Source organism: Egretta garzetta, unplaced genomic scaffold (assembly GCF_000687185.1).
Source record: "Egretta garzetta isolate BGI_Z169 unplaced genomic scaffold, ASM68718v1 scaffold293, whole genome shotgun sequence".
In the NCBI taxonomy this organism is placed as follows: domain Eukaryota; kingdom Metazoa; phylum Chordata; class Aves; order Pelecaniformes; family Ardeidae; genus Egretta; species Egretta garzetta.
In genome coordinates, this window is record NW_009259318.1 from 2,038,816 (window position 1) to 2,055,609 (window position 16,794).

Here is a 16,794-nt window from a genome sequence, read left to right on the forward strand (position 1 = left end):
TCTTACGCCAGGTCCAGCTCTTCATGATGACAGTCATGACTTGCACCCAAAGGCCATTGCCACACATCAGCCTCTGCATTGAGATTTTTCTGAAATATTTCTGTGGTTCAGACAATCACCTGAAAACATCTCAAACCACAGGAAGATAGATTAAAGATTCAAGTTTCACTGCATGTTACATCTGTGTTAAGAAAAGCTAACAGTTTGATTCCACCACACACCCCCCCGCCCCAGCAAAGCCAGAGCTCTGGAACCAGCTGCTGGCAACGCTGTGTGGGCTATGAAAGGTCTCCAGAAGAACGTACACCATCTGCCACCACTATGTTTCTGCAACATCCCAAGCAGCTCCTGTTGTTTTTTTCAAGGGCTGAGTGGTAGCTTTGCTGTGGCTGTTACCCTCAGCAAAATGCTGAAGAGCTTTAAAACGCAATACCACCATTGTACTGGGTGAAACCTGAAGTATCATTTTGCGTGTGCAGAAAATGGGTCCGGATATGCTCAGGTGAGGAAAGATGCATCTCAGACTTGTTGGGACAATACAGCCTGCACGAGTAACTGTGAATGCCTACAGGCATAGGTGAGGAATGTGTGGCATGACTCGCGTGGGGGAAGGGAAGGCAGGACACTTGGAGTAGAGCTGACTGATGTAGACCAGATATTGTAGGTCTGTGGTATCTGACTTTTCTGTGAGACTCAAATTTTTGTCTGTTGTGCACAGCATAAGACTTACAATGCCCTTAGCTGTTGCTTTTCTTGGTACATAAGGCAGGCACTTAAGAAGACTTTTAGTACATGAGTTAAAATTCTTTCCTACTTTTTTAATGGAAGTTTGTTTCAAAATAATCTGCAGGAGGTTTTTTTTGTTTGTTTTTTTAGCCTTTCATATGAGAAGACTGGAAGCTGGCTGATGACCTGATTATGTATTTAAGGGAATGCAGTCTTTCTAGAGGAATGCCTACATCAGCCTGCCTCACACCACCAAGGTAGCCACAGTCTCTGCATGGCCAAGTTGACAAAGTATAATGCAGCTACCTTTCACCATATACACTGCCATGGAAGCACTGTACGTGAAATGTCTGGTCCCCAGTGCCTGAACCTATAGCTCCTAGTTTCCCAGGCATGACACCTTGCTAACACGCGATGCACAACATGCACTGCCAGCTTTCTAAAGTTGGAAAACACATAGGTAACAACCGTGATGGTTTCATTTTGAAAGTATGTTTTCAAGGCAAGAACTTAAAAAATTTACGTCTTTGTAAACTGGGTGCTTGACCTACTAAGCATAGATCAGCAGTAATGTGTGACAAATGCAGGGGCTTTGCTAGGGAATGCCAGAGCCCTGCCATTCTAGACACCATGTTTCTGGTCATGTTCTGTTGCAGACATCCTTTGGCAATTGCTTGGTACTAGGCCTCTGGGGCATAGGGGGGCAGATAAATTCCTTGCACCTTTAGAAAGACTTTTGAGCTAGTTTGGAGGTCTAAGATATAAATATACTGTCATCATAACTTACTCTTGCCCTCGCTGCCAAAAACAAGTTTAATTTTTGAAGAATGCCAGCTTTGTAAATACTCTGCTATTCTCAGCTCTCGGAAGAGCGACTGTGTCATTTTTTGTGATGTAGCATTACTTTTTCAGACAGCTAGCATGACACAAGACTAGAGGAATTGGGTGCTGCATTGTTTCAAAAACCAGCTGCTTTAAAGTCTGATAATCTTAAAGTGCTTATTCAGTGTTATCTGAATAAAAAATATTCCAGTATTAGATTTGACTTCAAAAAGCTGATAGCATGATAAAGTTGTTGCTGTTGCACTAAGGCCGTTGTTGCACCAGCTGCTTTGAAGAAGGCTCTCTCTTTCTCTCTCCCCCCACAGGAATTCATACTTCACTAGGTGAAGCAAGCATCTCCAATAGCCATGAGCATTGGGAAGATCCTCGGGTTCCTTTCTAAACTGCAGTGTAGGACAAAATGCACCTTCACAGTGCATGACTGTTTTTACACAAAAATCAATGAAATCTTTCCTATTCCTAACGAAAATAAGTTGCAGACTTTTTAGTTCTTACTGACAGGAGTGGCAGCAGAACTGGCCTGATGGGATCTCCTTCATACATGTCTTTATGCTTTTTTTTGCCAGTGGAAATGATCAGCTGCAGAGTGATTTAGCTATAATGAAAGCATGAAGGACAGTATCAGGCTGTTTTTGAGCTACAGAGAGAAAGATTTTCTGCAGACAAATCCAAGGGGGAAAAAGACCTATTCCTCAAAAATAATAGAGAGTTTCTGAATACTCCTTCAATCTTTCAAGAAGTCTTCATTCTCAGAGTAAACACAGAATTTTTTCAAGCCAAAAAAAAATGTTCCAAACAAATGTGATAAATGCAAGAACAGGGCTTTTTAATAGACTGCACCCTTAACCAACAGAGATTAAAAAATACCTCTCCATAAGAAAGCAGCTTGTCAGTGAGTAGAGTTAACATAGGTACATGAATTCTATGTGTGTCTTCAGTTATGGCTTGAAAGTATCAGTCAGTCCTCAGTAGCAAGATAAGACAAGATCTGAAAACTGCTCAGTGTGTTCACTGGCCTAGCGTAACTGATCTTTTTTCCCCTGTAAGTTCTGAAAAACTGAAAATGTGAAATTGTGTTTTTCAATAAGGTACCACTTCACTGAATGAGAATGAAGGAATAGCCTCTTTAGGAAGACCTCTTACACATTAATTCCCTTGGCTGGGTCTTCTCTGATGGCATCCTTTTCTTCTAAGGTTGTATGCTTTAAATTTGCCTCTTTTGAGAAAGAAGATGGGAATAAGATAGCCTAGGTAGTACATGGGAAGACAATGACACTGGTTAGTCCTTACTCTTGCACATCAGACTCTAGATGAATGGTTTCAGCTTGACGTGTTCCTAAAGTTTCAGTTATGGCTTTAAAAATTGGCCTGGTCCTATGGAAGAAAGACCACCATGTATTAAAGCATTAGTTGAAATGAAAAAAGGTGAACACAATAAATGCAGGCTGCTGTTGGAGGGAGTGGATTTTTCTGCTACTTTCAGACCCCGATGCCCATAGTTGCTGATTAGAGGAGATGGAGGTCCTTCTGGAAGAGGCTGGTTGCTGATGGACGGCTTCAGTGCCTGAGGGTGCTGGATGCCCTGAAGTAGGAAAGGAACTTGTAGCAGAGGCTAACCACAAAGTACCAGATGTTTCGAGCCATCTGTGACCTTGCAATGAAAATGCGCCAGATTATCACAAGGAGGGTGGTGTTGAATGCATATCGGATGTTCCTCAGCCTAAGAAAGAGAAAGAGGCATCTTACAGAGGAAGACAAAACCAACAAAAAGCTTACTGGCTTGCTTAATTTGCTACAGGTAATTTTGTAAGAAATCCTGTTTACAAGTGGCCCTTGGGCTTTTTGCCATTCCTGTTTTAGTGAAGACACTGTGCCTTCGGGGGTTGGACTAGATGACCTCTAGGGGTTCCTTCCAACCCCAAATATTCTATGATATCCCTACCGTCTTGCTAAGGACTGTGTTGAAGTTAGTTAATGGAACAGGTGGAATATCCGTATTGCAAGTCTCTCTTGTTTTGTGTACTCTCATTTCAAACCAGAACAGAAGTCATGCAAAGAGTTTTTTCTTCATGACGGTCTAGGTCTGCTTTGATTTGGTATATTGGCAACGTTTTACTTTGCAGGATTGGTGGCAGGTGAGAGGACTTTTGCAGGAGCTCATGAATAAGGTTCTCCTATTTGGGTGAAACCTTGCCTTTAATGTTAGGAAATTACTCAGTAATCATAAACGGTCTTCACTTTTGCAGTATTGCAGCACTGGGGGTTGCGGGGCGTGTTTACACCATATATTTAAATGGTATTACTGGGTCTTTAAGATACTAATCATCTTGTCCTCTTTCTGTCAAGCAAAAGTTTCTGCAGTTCTTCAACTCTCATTTTCCCAGTGTCTGACCAAGGAAAGAAAGCTTCATACCTAATGTTCCCAAGGCTGGTTTAATTTTTGTTAAAAGTCCTTTTTTTTTTTTTGGGTAAACTTTATCACTGCACTATACCGCACTGCCTGTTTGGACTATAAGGCAGTTACTGGCCTGTTACAGAGGCTCTTATAAATCCTTTAAAAATGACCCATGAACGAAGAACTTGTTTAGAATTCCTTGCTATGGCAACAGGCTGTTTTATGCTTCTAGCATTTACAGTGCACAAGAAAGGTTTTCTTAAAGGAAACAACCAGGCTCTTACTCCAAGAGAGCCGCTCCTTCTCCTTTTGCCTGCACTTCTCAGTAAAATGTCTGGAGAAGACAGGAAGAGCACAATCTTTAACTGAATAGAAGGACATTCTCAGATTGCTCATTCAGACTCTCTTAAACTGTCACCAGGGATTGAATGCATAAGCTCTCCACTGATTTTGGAGAATTTTTGCCCATTCTCCCCAAGGAATCAGAAGCTTCAACTTCAAAATGAAGTTTAAAATCATACAATATCTAAATCTGACCCTTATTTTTCTATTGTAATTCTGAATGACCAAGATCTTCTGTATTCATGTATTCCTCCAATGCATTGTAACTTCGTTACTTGGTCATCTGCTGGGAAGGCATAATATCTAGCCCTTGATCGCTACTGTCATCAAAAGTCCTCTTTTTCTTACAGTATGGAAAAATTAAATACTGACAACCCTCTGCCATAAGAAATAAGCTATGCTATGTTTATCTCCATATTATTCAACATAATTATTGCAACATAACTAGAATATTTTTCCTTCAAAGCCATTCAAAGTAGCCAGGAGCTCTTGTCCTTGCCACTGGTTATGACTTACTTTCGTAAGTGCTGCTTTGCTGCTGGAATGCCAGCCATGTCCTCATTTAGCAAGTACTTCTTAGCACCTAGGCAGTAGCTTTCAATGTATTCTGACCAGTGCAGCTGACGAACATCGAAGTTGTATAACTGGGATTTAAAGACAAAGAGCAGTAGTTAAATGCCAGAGTTCAAAACAAGTTCACTTGAAGCATCAATTCTTCATTGACCTCCATTCCTGACAAGGCCTTCTCTCTGAAGTTCTTTAAGCCACCAAGTTCAAGAAGACATGGGCACTATCAGGCTGTATTTCACAGCTGTCCATTAATGTCTTAACCAGCTGGGAATCTGGGCAAGGCAAGCAGAAATTCAGTGCTAGCTGGCAGAAAATAAAGATAAGTTTGTCTTTCAAGTGGCAATTTTTGCATAAATACATGTATTTGTACACACACATGCACACACATACTATCATGGAAGAAAAATGCCATTCCACTCAGGTAAATGGATTCATATGAAAACCTCCATGAAGTTTTTAATGTGTCATTAGAATTATGTGTAAATAAATGAAGTGGACATTAAGTCAACAGGTGCCTCTGTGTCAGTATTACTCTCTACTGTGCTGCATCCTCAGCAGCTACATCAACAGAAGTCCAAGAAATGGGTTACTCTCGTGTTTGGCATCAGAAAATCTCACTGCAGAGCTAACTACCCCAGTTAATTTCAGATGCTTATACTGGAAAAATTGTTAGCAAGCTCTCAGGCAGTCGTTGGTCTATTAGAGCAAAGAAAGGATCTGCAAAGAGGAACAGGTTTTGTTGTAGAGATTTTTTTTTTTTTTTAATGAACGAGTGAAGTGAATAGCATTTCTTATTTACAGGGTCTTAAAAGGGAATACACTCGGAAAAATACCTTCCTGTCACCCCCATGCCAATCCAACCATTTCCTTTGGTGCAAGAGCTTTGGTATCAGAGCAGCAATAACTTGAGCGGAGAGGGATTAGATAACTCTGTCAAACACAGCAGGGTTAGCTACTGCACAGATCCTGGTGTGTCTGTCAGCTATGTATAGAGATGTGTGCTGCCCATAAACTATCTAGCTTGAATACTGCCCACAATGTGGCAGTGGCAACACGTGCATCCCACAGAGTTCTCATAGGCAGCTTGGTAAGCCTGAAACTCTGTCTAGCTTGCACTAAGTCCTTGATGCTATAATTTTTTCTTTATCTGCCTCAGAACTAGCTCCTATCATACCATTTAGGCGCTCTCTACATCTGCTGTAGTCACAGCAGTGCCACTGCCCTTAGAAGTTAGAATTTGCTGCATGCACTCCCTCTGCAGTCTAGGGAAGAAAACTCTTGATTCTACTACCATAACTCTGAGCAAGAATTTCACAATATGAGTGAGACCAGGTCGATGTGAATGCCAAGTATCTCTTTTCAAGGAGATACTGACCAAAAGTGCATTCAAGCTTATCACAAATCTACTCTTTGTACTCCTTCAGTCTTTCAGCTACAATCCCATTTTTAAGGAGTAGTATTTCAAGACTATAAAGACTACAGCAGAGCAAAGTAATTGCTCTCTGGGGACTTAAATCAAACAGGAACTTTTTTCATATTGTTCAGGGTAAGACACTGTGTGTTAACTAAGTTTCCTTGCACATTAAACCCAATTAAAATCAATGTGCATGAAGATGTCAAAATCTTTCAAGTAATTCCCATCCAGATCACCCAGCAAAAGCTACAGGCCACCAGAAGAGATGAGGGAGAAAGTGATGTTGTAAAGGAGCTTCCTAGTTTTCCAAGAGCAACACAGTTAGAAATTAGGATGAGAAGGTATTGAGAATGCTACACATTTTTTTCAGTGATTAATTAATTACAATGAAACTCTCCATAGCTCATATCTTTGCATTACCATTGATACTGTCTCTCTGGGCCCCTGTACAGCACAGAAGTTAACATCATCATATCATCCTATGAAAGCAGATGCTTCAAATTCTTAGGGCCCAGAGCTGTGATGTGAAAACTAGAATTGGCCTCTTCTTCTTAGAAAGAGAAATACCATGTGTCCATCAAAAAAGGAATGTCCTTAGTTTTCCTATCCACTGGGTATTCCGGTCTACGTAGCCAACCACATGGGAGGTAGTAAAGTGGCCACTGTTACATATGATGCCTTTAACTTCTCAAACTCAAAGGGCTGAGTACAGCTGGGTCACTGAGGATATAAAGTTATGTTCCCTTTGTACAATCCATTTTGTCTGTGGAAACAAATCTAGATTGTTTACAGGCTAAATAGAAACCTGAGAGCAAAAGGTAGAGAGGTGCCGTGTTAACTGGGAAACCTGCAGTGATTGACCTGTCTCGGAAGAAAGAGCAATACACCTCAGGAGGAAACATTCTCCTATAATAAATGGAAGGTTCCTGATAAGTTATTTAATAAAACAAGGAGGAAATAAATAAATTATTTCATGTTAAATTCCAGTCATCTAGACAGATGTCATTCATAAGCTCAAGAGTACACCAAAAATAATTGCTGCAGATGAACAGAACTGGAGTTTAGCAATCCATATTCAGGACATACTTACCTTTTTGTCCTCTGTGTTAAGGTGACTCATTAACATATTCATATTATCTGAAGACCAATCCCAGGACTGGGTGGAGAAATACTGCAGGAGCATCATAGACTTGTGCAGTCGATTGATAATCTTCATCATTCTGAAACAGAGGAAGAGGGTCAGAGGTGGATAGGAAGACTGACCTCGTGCAAAAGCTGTTGATATACTCTGTCAGTGCTTTCACCAGTCCAGATGAAACAGGCATTGCAATTCCTGTTGAGCACTGCACTGGTGCTTAGGAGGTTGAGAACTTGCTCAGCAAGTCTAACTGCTTCAGCTGAGTCTTGAGCCTACAGCTACCCAGCTTTTATTGTTGGCTGGAATATGAGTGCAAACATGCATTTCCCAGGGCAGGACTGATGCCTAACTTACTGCCCTGAACTAACAAGGGTTGGAGGCCATATCTACATCATGTACCATGTGTGAGATGAAGAGCCCATCTGAAATGGTATGAAGTCTGCACAGCAGATTGCAAAACCACAAAGGTATACTGCTTGCCTACTGAGGTGAATACTTCTCTTTCTACCACACAAATGCTTTTCTGTTCTCTGAGTTGGCTCCTGAAGCAAGGCTCTGATTTTTAGAGTTAGCTCCAGTACAGAGGTGACTGCATCTGCAGCATGGACACCCTTTGAAGTCAATTGCTCAACTTCAGTTTTCAGATAGAATCATAGAACGGTTTGGGTTGGAAGGGACATTAAAGATCAACTAGTTATACTCCCCCTGTAGAGGGGGGGCAGGGACACTTTCCACTAGATCAGGTTGCTCAAATCTCCAACCAACCTGGCCTTGAACACTTCCAGGGATGGGGCATCCACAGCTTCTTTGGGCAACCTGTTCCAGTGTCTCACACCCTCACAGTAAAGAATTTCTTCCTAATATCAAATCTAAGTCTGATGTCTTTCACTTTAAAATTGCTGCCCCCTCGTCCTATCACCCTGATAAACAGTCCTTCCCCATCTTTCCTGTAGGCCCCCTTTAAGTACTGGAAGGCCACTATAAGGTCTTCCCAGAGCCTTTTACAGGGCAAACAACCCCAACTCTCTCAGCCTGTCTTCACAGGAGAGGTGTTCCAGCCCACTGATCATCTTTGTGGCCCTCCTCCGGACCTGCTCTAACAGGTACATGTCTTTCTTAGGTGGAGACCCCCACAGCTGAACACAGTACTCCAGGTGGGATCTCACAAGAGCCAAGTAGAGGGGCTGAATACAGTCCCTTGACACGCTGGCCATGCTTCTTTTTATGCAGCCCAGGATACAGTTGGCTTTCTGGGCTGTGAGTGCTCATTGCCAGCTCATATTCAGTTTTTCATCCCCCAATCCCCCCAAGTCCTTCACTGCAGGGCTGCTCTCAATCCACTCATCACCCAGCCTGCATCCATGTTTGACATTGCCCTGACTCAGGTGCAGGACCTTGTTGAACTTTATGAGCTTTGCATGGGTTCACCTCTCTAGCCTGTCAAGGTCCCTCTGGACAGCATCCCTTCCCTCTAGAGTATCAACCACACCACTCAGTTTGGTGGCATGCTTTTCATGTCTTTGGGCTTCTTCGATCTCTCGCTCTAAAAAAAAAAAAGTATTTTTCTTAAAGGCCATTCCTCCCCCTGTATAATACAGCAGCAATTTGGAGTGGTTTTTGTGTCCTTCCTTATACAGGAAGAGTCTGATGGCACACACTCCTGGTGGATGACCTTCAAAATCATCCAAGTCCATAGACTTTTTTTTTGGGGGGTAGGGAACTGTTTGAAAGTCTTTCTGGAGCATGAGTGTCCCAGTATTTCAGGGAACAGCTGCTTAACAGGGACTTTGGGAATGTAGGTTTAGGTGTCTCATGTGTCTTGGCCTTTTTTTGTTATTCTTTTTTTATATGAAAGGGGATGACAGCAATGCTGTCCTACCTTGCAGGATTATTTTACAGTTGTCCCAATGGTTATGAGTACAAAAGGCCTCTGGGAGGCAGCTGTTTTAAAGTGAGATGTACAGTGCTCGGTGAATTTTGAGAGAACACCATGTTCTCTCAGACTGGATAAGGGCAAGAGAAAGCATTGAAAGGCTGATTTCTGTGGAAAACAGAGCTGTTTTCATGAGAAATTTTGAGCTGCCCAGAGGGTAACAAAGTCGCCGTGACAAATTAAAGGCGGCAGTCTGGGTAAGAATGGTGCCAGGCCGGCCTCTCTCCGTGCAGATGTGACTGCCACAATGATAAGCACTAAGCACAGCAGAAAAAGACACAATGAGTACATCAATTCAGAGGAGAACTGTGCAGCTTACCCAAGGCTAATTGAAAGAGCACTAAAACCTTACACAGGAACTCCTACTCAGAATTAAAGTGGCTTTCATTTTAGAAGCAGAGAAAACCATCAGATTAAGGGAACCTTCATTCTGAATAATTATGTGCACATTGATTGAATGCAGTTTATCTAAACTACTTTAAAATTACTTCAGATTAATCTTCCTGATTGTGCCTGTGTAGGCAAGTACTATGGGGCAAAGCTTTCTGAATATTTAAATACCTTTTAGGAACTTGGGAAACAACCTATATGGCTAGATTGCAAAGATCTGAAGTTACCCCTCAAACTGGCTCCCCAAAAGTCATCAATATCTTTAAAGTGCTGAGGGTTAATGGAATCCATCAGGAAAAAAATTGGTAAGAGAGTTAACTGTGTGTCCCTACTTATGTTTTGAAAACCAGGCATCCTGTCAATGTGGGCAGAATAAGCTCTGACTGTAGAACAAAGCAACATATCTGAGTGGCTAAAAGTAAGGTCAAAAGAGGAATGAAGCATCTAAAGAAGTAATTATGAAAATTGTGGTTCATGCTGACTGACTGTGCTCAAATGTTGTGACCATATTCAAAATATTTACTAACTGGGATGAAGGAATGGTCTACTGAAAAACATCAACCGAGTAGAGCATGCTTTCCCGCAGCCTGTGAGAGGCTATGGCAAAGATTTCTTGTAGAAAATCTCATTCTCCACTGTGGAGCAAATGAGAGGAAAAAAGGAAGTATTAGGTGTCACTGATAGTCTTATTAGCTACACTTCAGAAATGCATCATGTCTTCTAGAAAACTGTTTACAGCAATGATTTCTTTATTTGCTCCTATACTGAGCCTTGCACGAGCCAATTGTCAGGTGCGACAGATTGCCCCGAGAGTCTACTAATGATATCAAGCACATTATTTTCTAAGTTGTAGATGGATGTGCAGCAATAACAGTAAGCCATTTAGGGCAGTTTTGCTAGACATCTGGCAATTTATGTGAAATGAGCTAAGACTTAAAGTAAACTTCTCAGGAGAGGCAATATATAAAAGTCTAAAGCCGAAGGAGATAACTCTTGTACCTACCCTTTGGTAGATGGGGTATTGCAGGAGGAACTACAACTGAGTTCCTCCAAACAACCCTGCAATTCAAATTAGTGAAGGTCATAGGCTAGTCCTGAATAAACCTTGCAAAACCATAACCAGCTCCCAGATGACCTATTCTAGATGATAACTCATCACCTTATGATGAGTTGAGCATGGATACAGTAGAGAACCGAAGCCTGAGTCTTTGTCCTGGCAAAGAACTTTCTCCTTTATGCTTGCAAATCTGGCATAGGGTCACGGAGAGAATTCAGGAAACTGCCATGAAGATGGCTTCTACTTCAATAGATGGCAGTGACAAGTGGGAAGAAAGTTAAGCCTTGGTGCTCTGTTTGAAGCAGTGGGAAAAATTAAAGGGAAACATTAAAGCAGGTTCAGTGACGTATTCATCTTTTTTTTTGTTTGTTTTATTTGATGCAGTTTACTGCCCTTAGACCATAAAGGTCTGAAATTTAGGTTGCCGTGAAAAAAAGAATGAGCTGCTACTATGCTTTCTACCACATTGCAGCAATGCTTGCATAAGCAGTAGCATGTAAGAAGAAAAGGGGAATTATATTAAAAGAAAAAAAAAAGACTTGTTTAACTCACAAGTTCATTGCTGAGCTGTGTTTGGTCAGGTTGCAAATCTTAAAGTTCATGCTGAGCTCTATTTGACATTTAAGTACAGTATTGCAGCCAATGTCCATTGGCTACTTATGCCAATCAACTTTATACAAAATGTCAATTATAATGGCAATACCAAGATCTTACTGCTGCTTGTTTCAATGGAGTTTGGCGATTCCAGCCTATTCTTGCTCATATTCAGTTTACCTCTATTTCTAGGGTAATGCTTGCCTCCTGGATAACTGGAAGTCTTTTTATGGAACAATTTCCCTCCATAGCAGAATGTCAGAAAGAAATCAGAGCAATACATCAGCCAGGGATTTCCCTGCAAACAGCTGAAGCCAGTTTTCTAACTAGCAGGAGCACAGAGCGGCTGACATCACCACAGTGCTGGCATACCACTCTTGTGTTGCACAATAAATTCTCCTCTGTGGTGGCAGGGAGTAAAGGAGGACATTGGCTGAGTTATGTTATTTACACCAGGATTCCTTCCACATGGGACACACGTGCCTGTGTTCCTCCAAGCCATGACACTGCCAAGGCTCAAATACCAATTGTAGTGGCAAACTGTCCTCGTAAATACAATTCAGAATTTATTCATACTCAGAAACGTCCTAGATTTCAGGGTGCTGGGCCAGGGCTGGCAACCAGTAATTATGCATCTGATTTATGGGAAAAAATATTAGAATGTTCTAAACCTTGCCAGTCTCAAGTCCTTATGCAAGCTTGAGTCTTTACTCATGACTCATAGAGGGAATCACATGAGAAAGTTGGAACAGTGGAAATCTTGCTATACAGAGGACAATGTAACTAGCAGTCCTCCTCTTCTGCCTTGGGAACCTCTGAAGTGTGTAAAGATGTGTTGTCCCCCATGTACTGGAAAGGCTGAGAACCCTAGGCTATACTTAGCTACGGCCATGCGGCTCCTTTTGTCTTTGAGCAATCTCCTCAAGACAAGGCCTGGAGATTGGAAGAAGACCAGGGACTCCAGGCTGAGGCAGCCAGTTCTCAGAACTTCTTAGAGATCTGCTCTCCGTAACAGTGGGAGGTATGCAGGAGGCTGAGGCCGTGCGGTTTCTTACCTGGGCTTTCTACCTGTGAGCCTCATGTACAGGTCGTAGAGTATGGCCGGTGCCTTGTGACTGACGGTTATCCAGTACTGGTTTATCAAGTAGTTGGATGTCAAGTGAGCGTTGGGTGTTCGGAAGGCCTGCTCCAGCGGGTTCCTTTTGAATGTAGACATGACATACTGCTCTGTATGGGAACAGGCATTTTACTTAAAGTCAGACACGTAATTTCAGTTGAGTTGGGCACAACCATCCCAACATACTGCAGTAAAGCCCAAGTTGCGGTGTTTAATGTGTTTAACCTACAGTTCTGCAAACTATGTAACAGGGGTTGGACAAGATCACCTCATGGTCCCTTCTGGCACTGAAATTGATGATTCCATCTACTGCCCATTTGAAACACATCTGACTCTAGACTTAATAGGGGCAGACAAAAACTTTGTTATCAAAATGCCAAAACATAATGGAGGAAAAGCAGGTGGTTACAGCCTGAAATGCTTCAAAGGAAGGAACTGCTGTTCTGCTTTCACTTGCAGTAGATGTAGAAAAAATTGATAAGTGTTAACATATCTTCAGATCACTGAAAGCAACCTTTGATCTGCTATCATAAACCAAAAATGACATTTCTAATTTCTACCGAAATTTTCAGAAAGGCTGACGTCAATAGTTACACACATAGGGTGCTGCTTCTAGAAATATTTCATTATATCCTTTCAAACCACATCTGGCCCACAACACCAAATACCTCAACCTGTGTTCAGAGGAGCTCTGGATGCACTAGAGCAGCAAATTGTCACGCATTATTAACTTGAAAACTAAAGACAGTACTAATCTTTCACTCCCATTGCATGTTAAGGCACAAAATATGTTGAGCCTGATTCTGAGCTGTTGCAATGGCACAGCTCTACAGAAGTGGCATCTAGATATGCATATTTGGGGCATTTGCATATTGCAGAGGCTTAATAGAACTGCAGTAGTTGAATATAAGACTATCATCCTAGGGACCGATAAACAGATGGTGCTCCTATTCCTGAGCACCAGTGAGCGCACCAAAGAAGAATATGTGGGGTTTTTTTACTTTTTTAAAAATGAATTTGAGAGTTATGACATCAATCTGTGCTTATATTATAGTTTACTCTCTAAGCTTATGTTACAAATAGAAAACCAGATGAGAATTTACAAGTCACAAGAAACATCCAGATCATCCTTAGATAAGCAGATTCCAATCATAATATTCAGACAGTCCTCTCATGTATCTGCAGTCAGATGATTACTGCACTTCAAGTAGTGATTTTTGCTGTACTTGTTCTAAGTAACAGCAACTAGAGGAGAGTCGTTAGCCACTTTGCTGCTAGGCTTAGACAACAAAGACTTAAAATAGCACAATTTAGTTTTAGTGCGAGTTCATTGTTAATTTTTGTGCCTCGTACGCTGCAAGTTTAATGGCTGAAGACCAGTTCTCCTGAAACTCATCTTGCATCTGAATAGCTAGAACTGACTGCCATTCCTTCTGTTTCACATAGCCACACTGAAATGATGTGATTATATTGTGGTCATCCTGTGGGCTGTGGTATGGAAATCTTATCCTTTGCGGCATGTTCTCTCGCTTAGATAAATGAAAGGTGCAAGTACCGAACCTCTTGCTATATAATCAGAAGTGAAATTTTCTGGAAGATGAAGAATTTCCTTCTGTCTTTTCTCTCTAAACCCCACAGGATTCTGCCTCAAGCCCCAGCTCCGCAGCAGCGGATAAGAACATGGATTAGTTTTTTAAAGAAACTGAGACTTCATTTACTGTTGTAGCTGTGCTCGCCATGTACAGGACCCAGAGCAATCTATCGGGGAGAGGACTGGGTGGGCAGGGGAGAGGCTGCCTCCAGGCCATGAGCACCTGCCAAGAGCTTTGATACCAGGAATGTGCCGAGCGCGCGCATCTGCAGGAGAGCATTTGTGGAGGTGAAGCACAGCATCAGCTGTGCTGCCAGCTTCGGGAGGGAGATCCACACAGGGTGCTGATAAATATGTCAACAGCCTTGCCAGCTATGGAGAAGCTACTCTTCCCAGTGGCAGATTTGGCAGCCCGATTGCCACCTGTCCCAGCTGTGCTGGCAGAGCTGTACATACACGTGCTCTGTCAAAATGACAAGGATTAGCAAAAAACTCCTATTCAAACTTTCCCCTGTAGTTGTGCTTGGGAAGGAGGACTCACTGGAGTGGTTTTACTGAAGATTTGGAAAGGTGTTTTACTCCTGGAAGCAAACTGGCAACAAACAATTTGGGATGGGCTACTGGGAAGGAAGCCACTGTCCTGGCCCAGCTCTTGGCAGTCTGGGTCTGGCTAAGCAGCGTGTGAGGAGTTCCTTCCTTCTGTGTTAGCAGCACAGCCATTTACTAAGATTATACTGTGACAAAGCCCTAGCTGGCTTAAATATAGTGAGACCTGCTCCCAGTTTGGTGAGGGCTGTACATCTGTGACCATTCAAGTAGCCCATGGATCAGGAAAGCAATCACATGAACTCTGCTGCTTCCCCCCATAAGGAAGTTTCTCCAAGAGACACTTTAAATCCAAGTTTACTTACAAACTCTCATCTGCTTATCAATATTTAAGTTTACTTATTTACATTCAGTCACTTTATTTCCTAATGGAAACCTATCAGTTTAACTGGGATATTTTGGAATTGCGGTAATTTCGATAATGTCTGCAGCAGAAGTTTATGGCTCTGTTTATTCAAATCCTGATGTTAATATACTGCAAATCTAGTTTTCAGCTGTAAACTGGTTGAGAAGGTTTCCCTTTGGAAACACGTTAAAGACATTACTGCCTTCCTTTTCTCCTTGCATTTTTGGCACCTTTGGTCAGGATAGCAAGAAAGACCTGATCAGTAAGTGGAAATGCAGCCCTTGTCATTTCAGATCATTGGCTGTGCACCAAATTCTCACAAATCAGCAACACCCTTATCATCTTGGTTACTCAAGGCTTGCAGAGGAAAATGCAGCTGTAGTAAAGCAGCTGCAGTATTATGCTGCGATATTACTCATTGCGAGAAGCACATATGTCAAGAGCGGATGAGATATCTGCTGAAAACTCAAGTCAAATTCTGAAAGTCAGGAATGAAAGCACTTTTGTTTTAAAATGCACATACAAAGGCAGTGAGACCAACCTGAAAGACTTACTGGAAGGAAGTCAGGAAAACACCAGTTTTGCATAACTTGGAACAGTTAATGCTATGGGCGTTTTCTTTATGAACCACCCTTACCCCGGCTTGCACTGACTCAGCACAACTGCACTATCTCCTGATTTCTGGAAAACGTTCAACTTTGCAAGCGTAGCAAGTTTCTTATGCTCTAACAGTTTGGTCTGGGGAGAGAGAAAGAAAGAACCAGACAGGTCAGGCAGGCAGAGGACCCTGAACCAGAAACACACCACCTCCAGGAGCTACTGAAATGACTTGGCAGGTGGGTGGTCTTTCCCTCTGACCACAGCACAAAACCACAGCGGCAAATTCTACAACTCGAAGGCAGGGGGAGAATCAGACACCAGTCTTGCCTAGGTAGACTGTCAAGTATAAATTGAAATTAAATTCTCCCACACTGAACACCATTTTAAAGCCTGCTTTGAGGTTTAGTTTTGAGCAGAAATTGCAAAATGTGTTTCACAAAGTCAGACTAGGAAGACTTATGTTGCAACCAAACAAGAATACACTTCTTCAGTTGTCTGACCACATTTTGGTAACAGCAGGAAAAATGACAGCAGTAATGGAAGACAGTAAGAAAAAAAAAATCCCAAGGCATAGCATTATTTGGAAAAGAAATAAATCAGTTAAGGTTCCTTTTAACACTACAGGTTTGTCTATATCTGGAGGTTGGTAGAGTAAACTGGTCTGCCATGGATGTTTAAGCATAAGCTCTTAACAAGAGTTAGGTATTTTTCAAATAACTCTCTTTCAGATTCTCTTTCTCCTCTCTCCTTCCCTCCCAGCTCATCGCCTTTGTACTCAAAATGTCCCCATCTCAGTCACTTCTGTTCCCTACCCAGGGTGTCTTCAGCCCACTCCTGTCTCAATTTCTCTGTTTGATCTTTCTCTCCTTTCCTCCTCTCTGCCCCCCAAAATCCCTACTCTGTTGCGTTTGCCTGTCCTTCCTACAGCTGGTCCTGGTGTAAGTCTCCCTAAGCAGGTAGCCCAGGTCCTCCGTCTACAAACCCCATGTTTGATTTGCACGAAAATGCTCAGTCCCATGTCAGGTGACTCCCATTCCCCGCCCTTGTTTCTCATCAGCTTCCAGTCTTACTCTCACAACCCTCCACCTTGATGACTGGTTACAGACCCTGTGCCAGCCTGGTCTCCCCAGAC

General features: G+C 42.2%; 1 protein-coding gene across 1 annotated transcript in view; it reads right to left on the minus strand.

Moving 5' to 3' along the window:
* Positions 1–234: 234 nt before the first annotated feature.
* Positions 235–16,794, minus strand: part of FAR2 (fatty acyl-CoA reductase 2) — a 152,548-nt gene continuing 135,988 nt past the window's right edge. The window contains exons 9-12 of the mRNA XM_009636533.2: positions 12,458–12,629; positions 7,381–7,510; positions 4,823–4,950; positions 235–3,289 (exon numbers count right to left, since the gene is read on the minus strand). Of these exons, the coding sequence (XP_009634828.1) occupies positions 3,127–3,289; positions 4,823–4,950; positions 7,381–7,510; positions 12,458–12,629 (593 nt within the window). The 3' untranslated portion in view covers positions 235–3,126. The remainder of the gene's footprint in view (positions 3,290–4,822; positions 4,951–7,380; positions 7,511–12,457; positions 12,630–16,794) is intronic.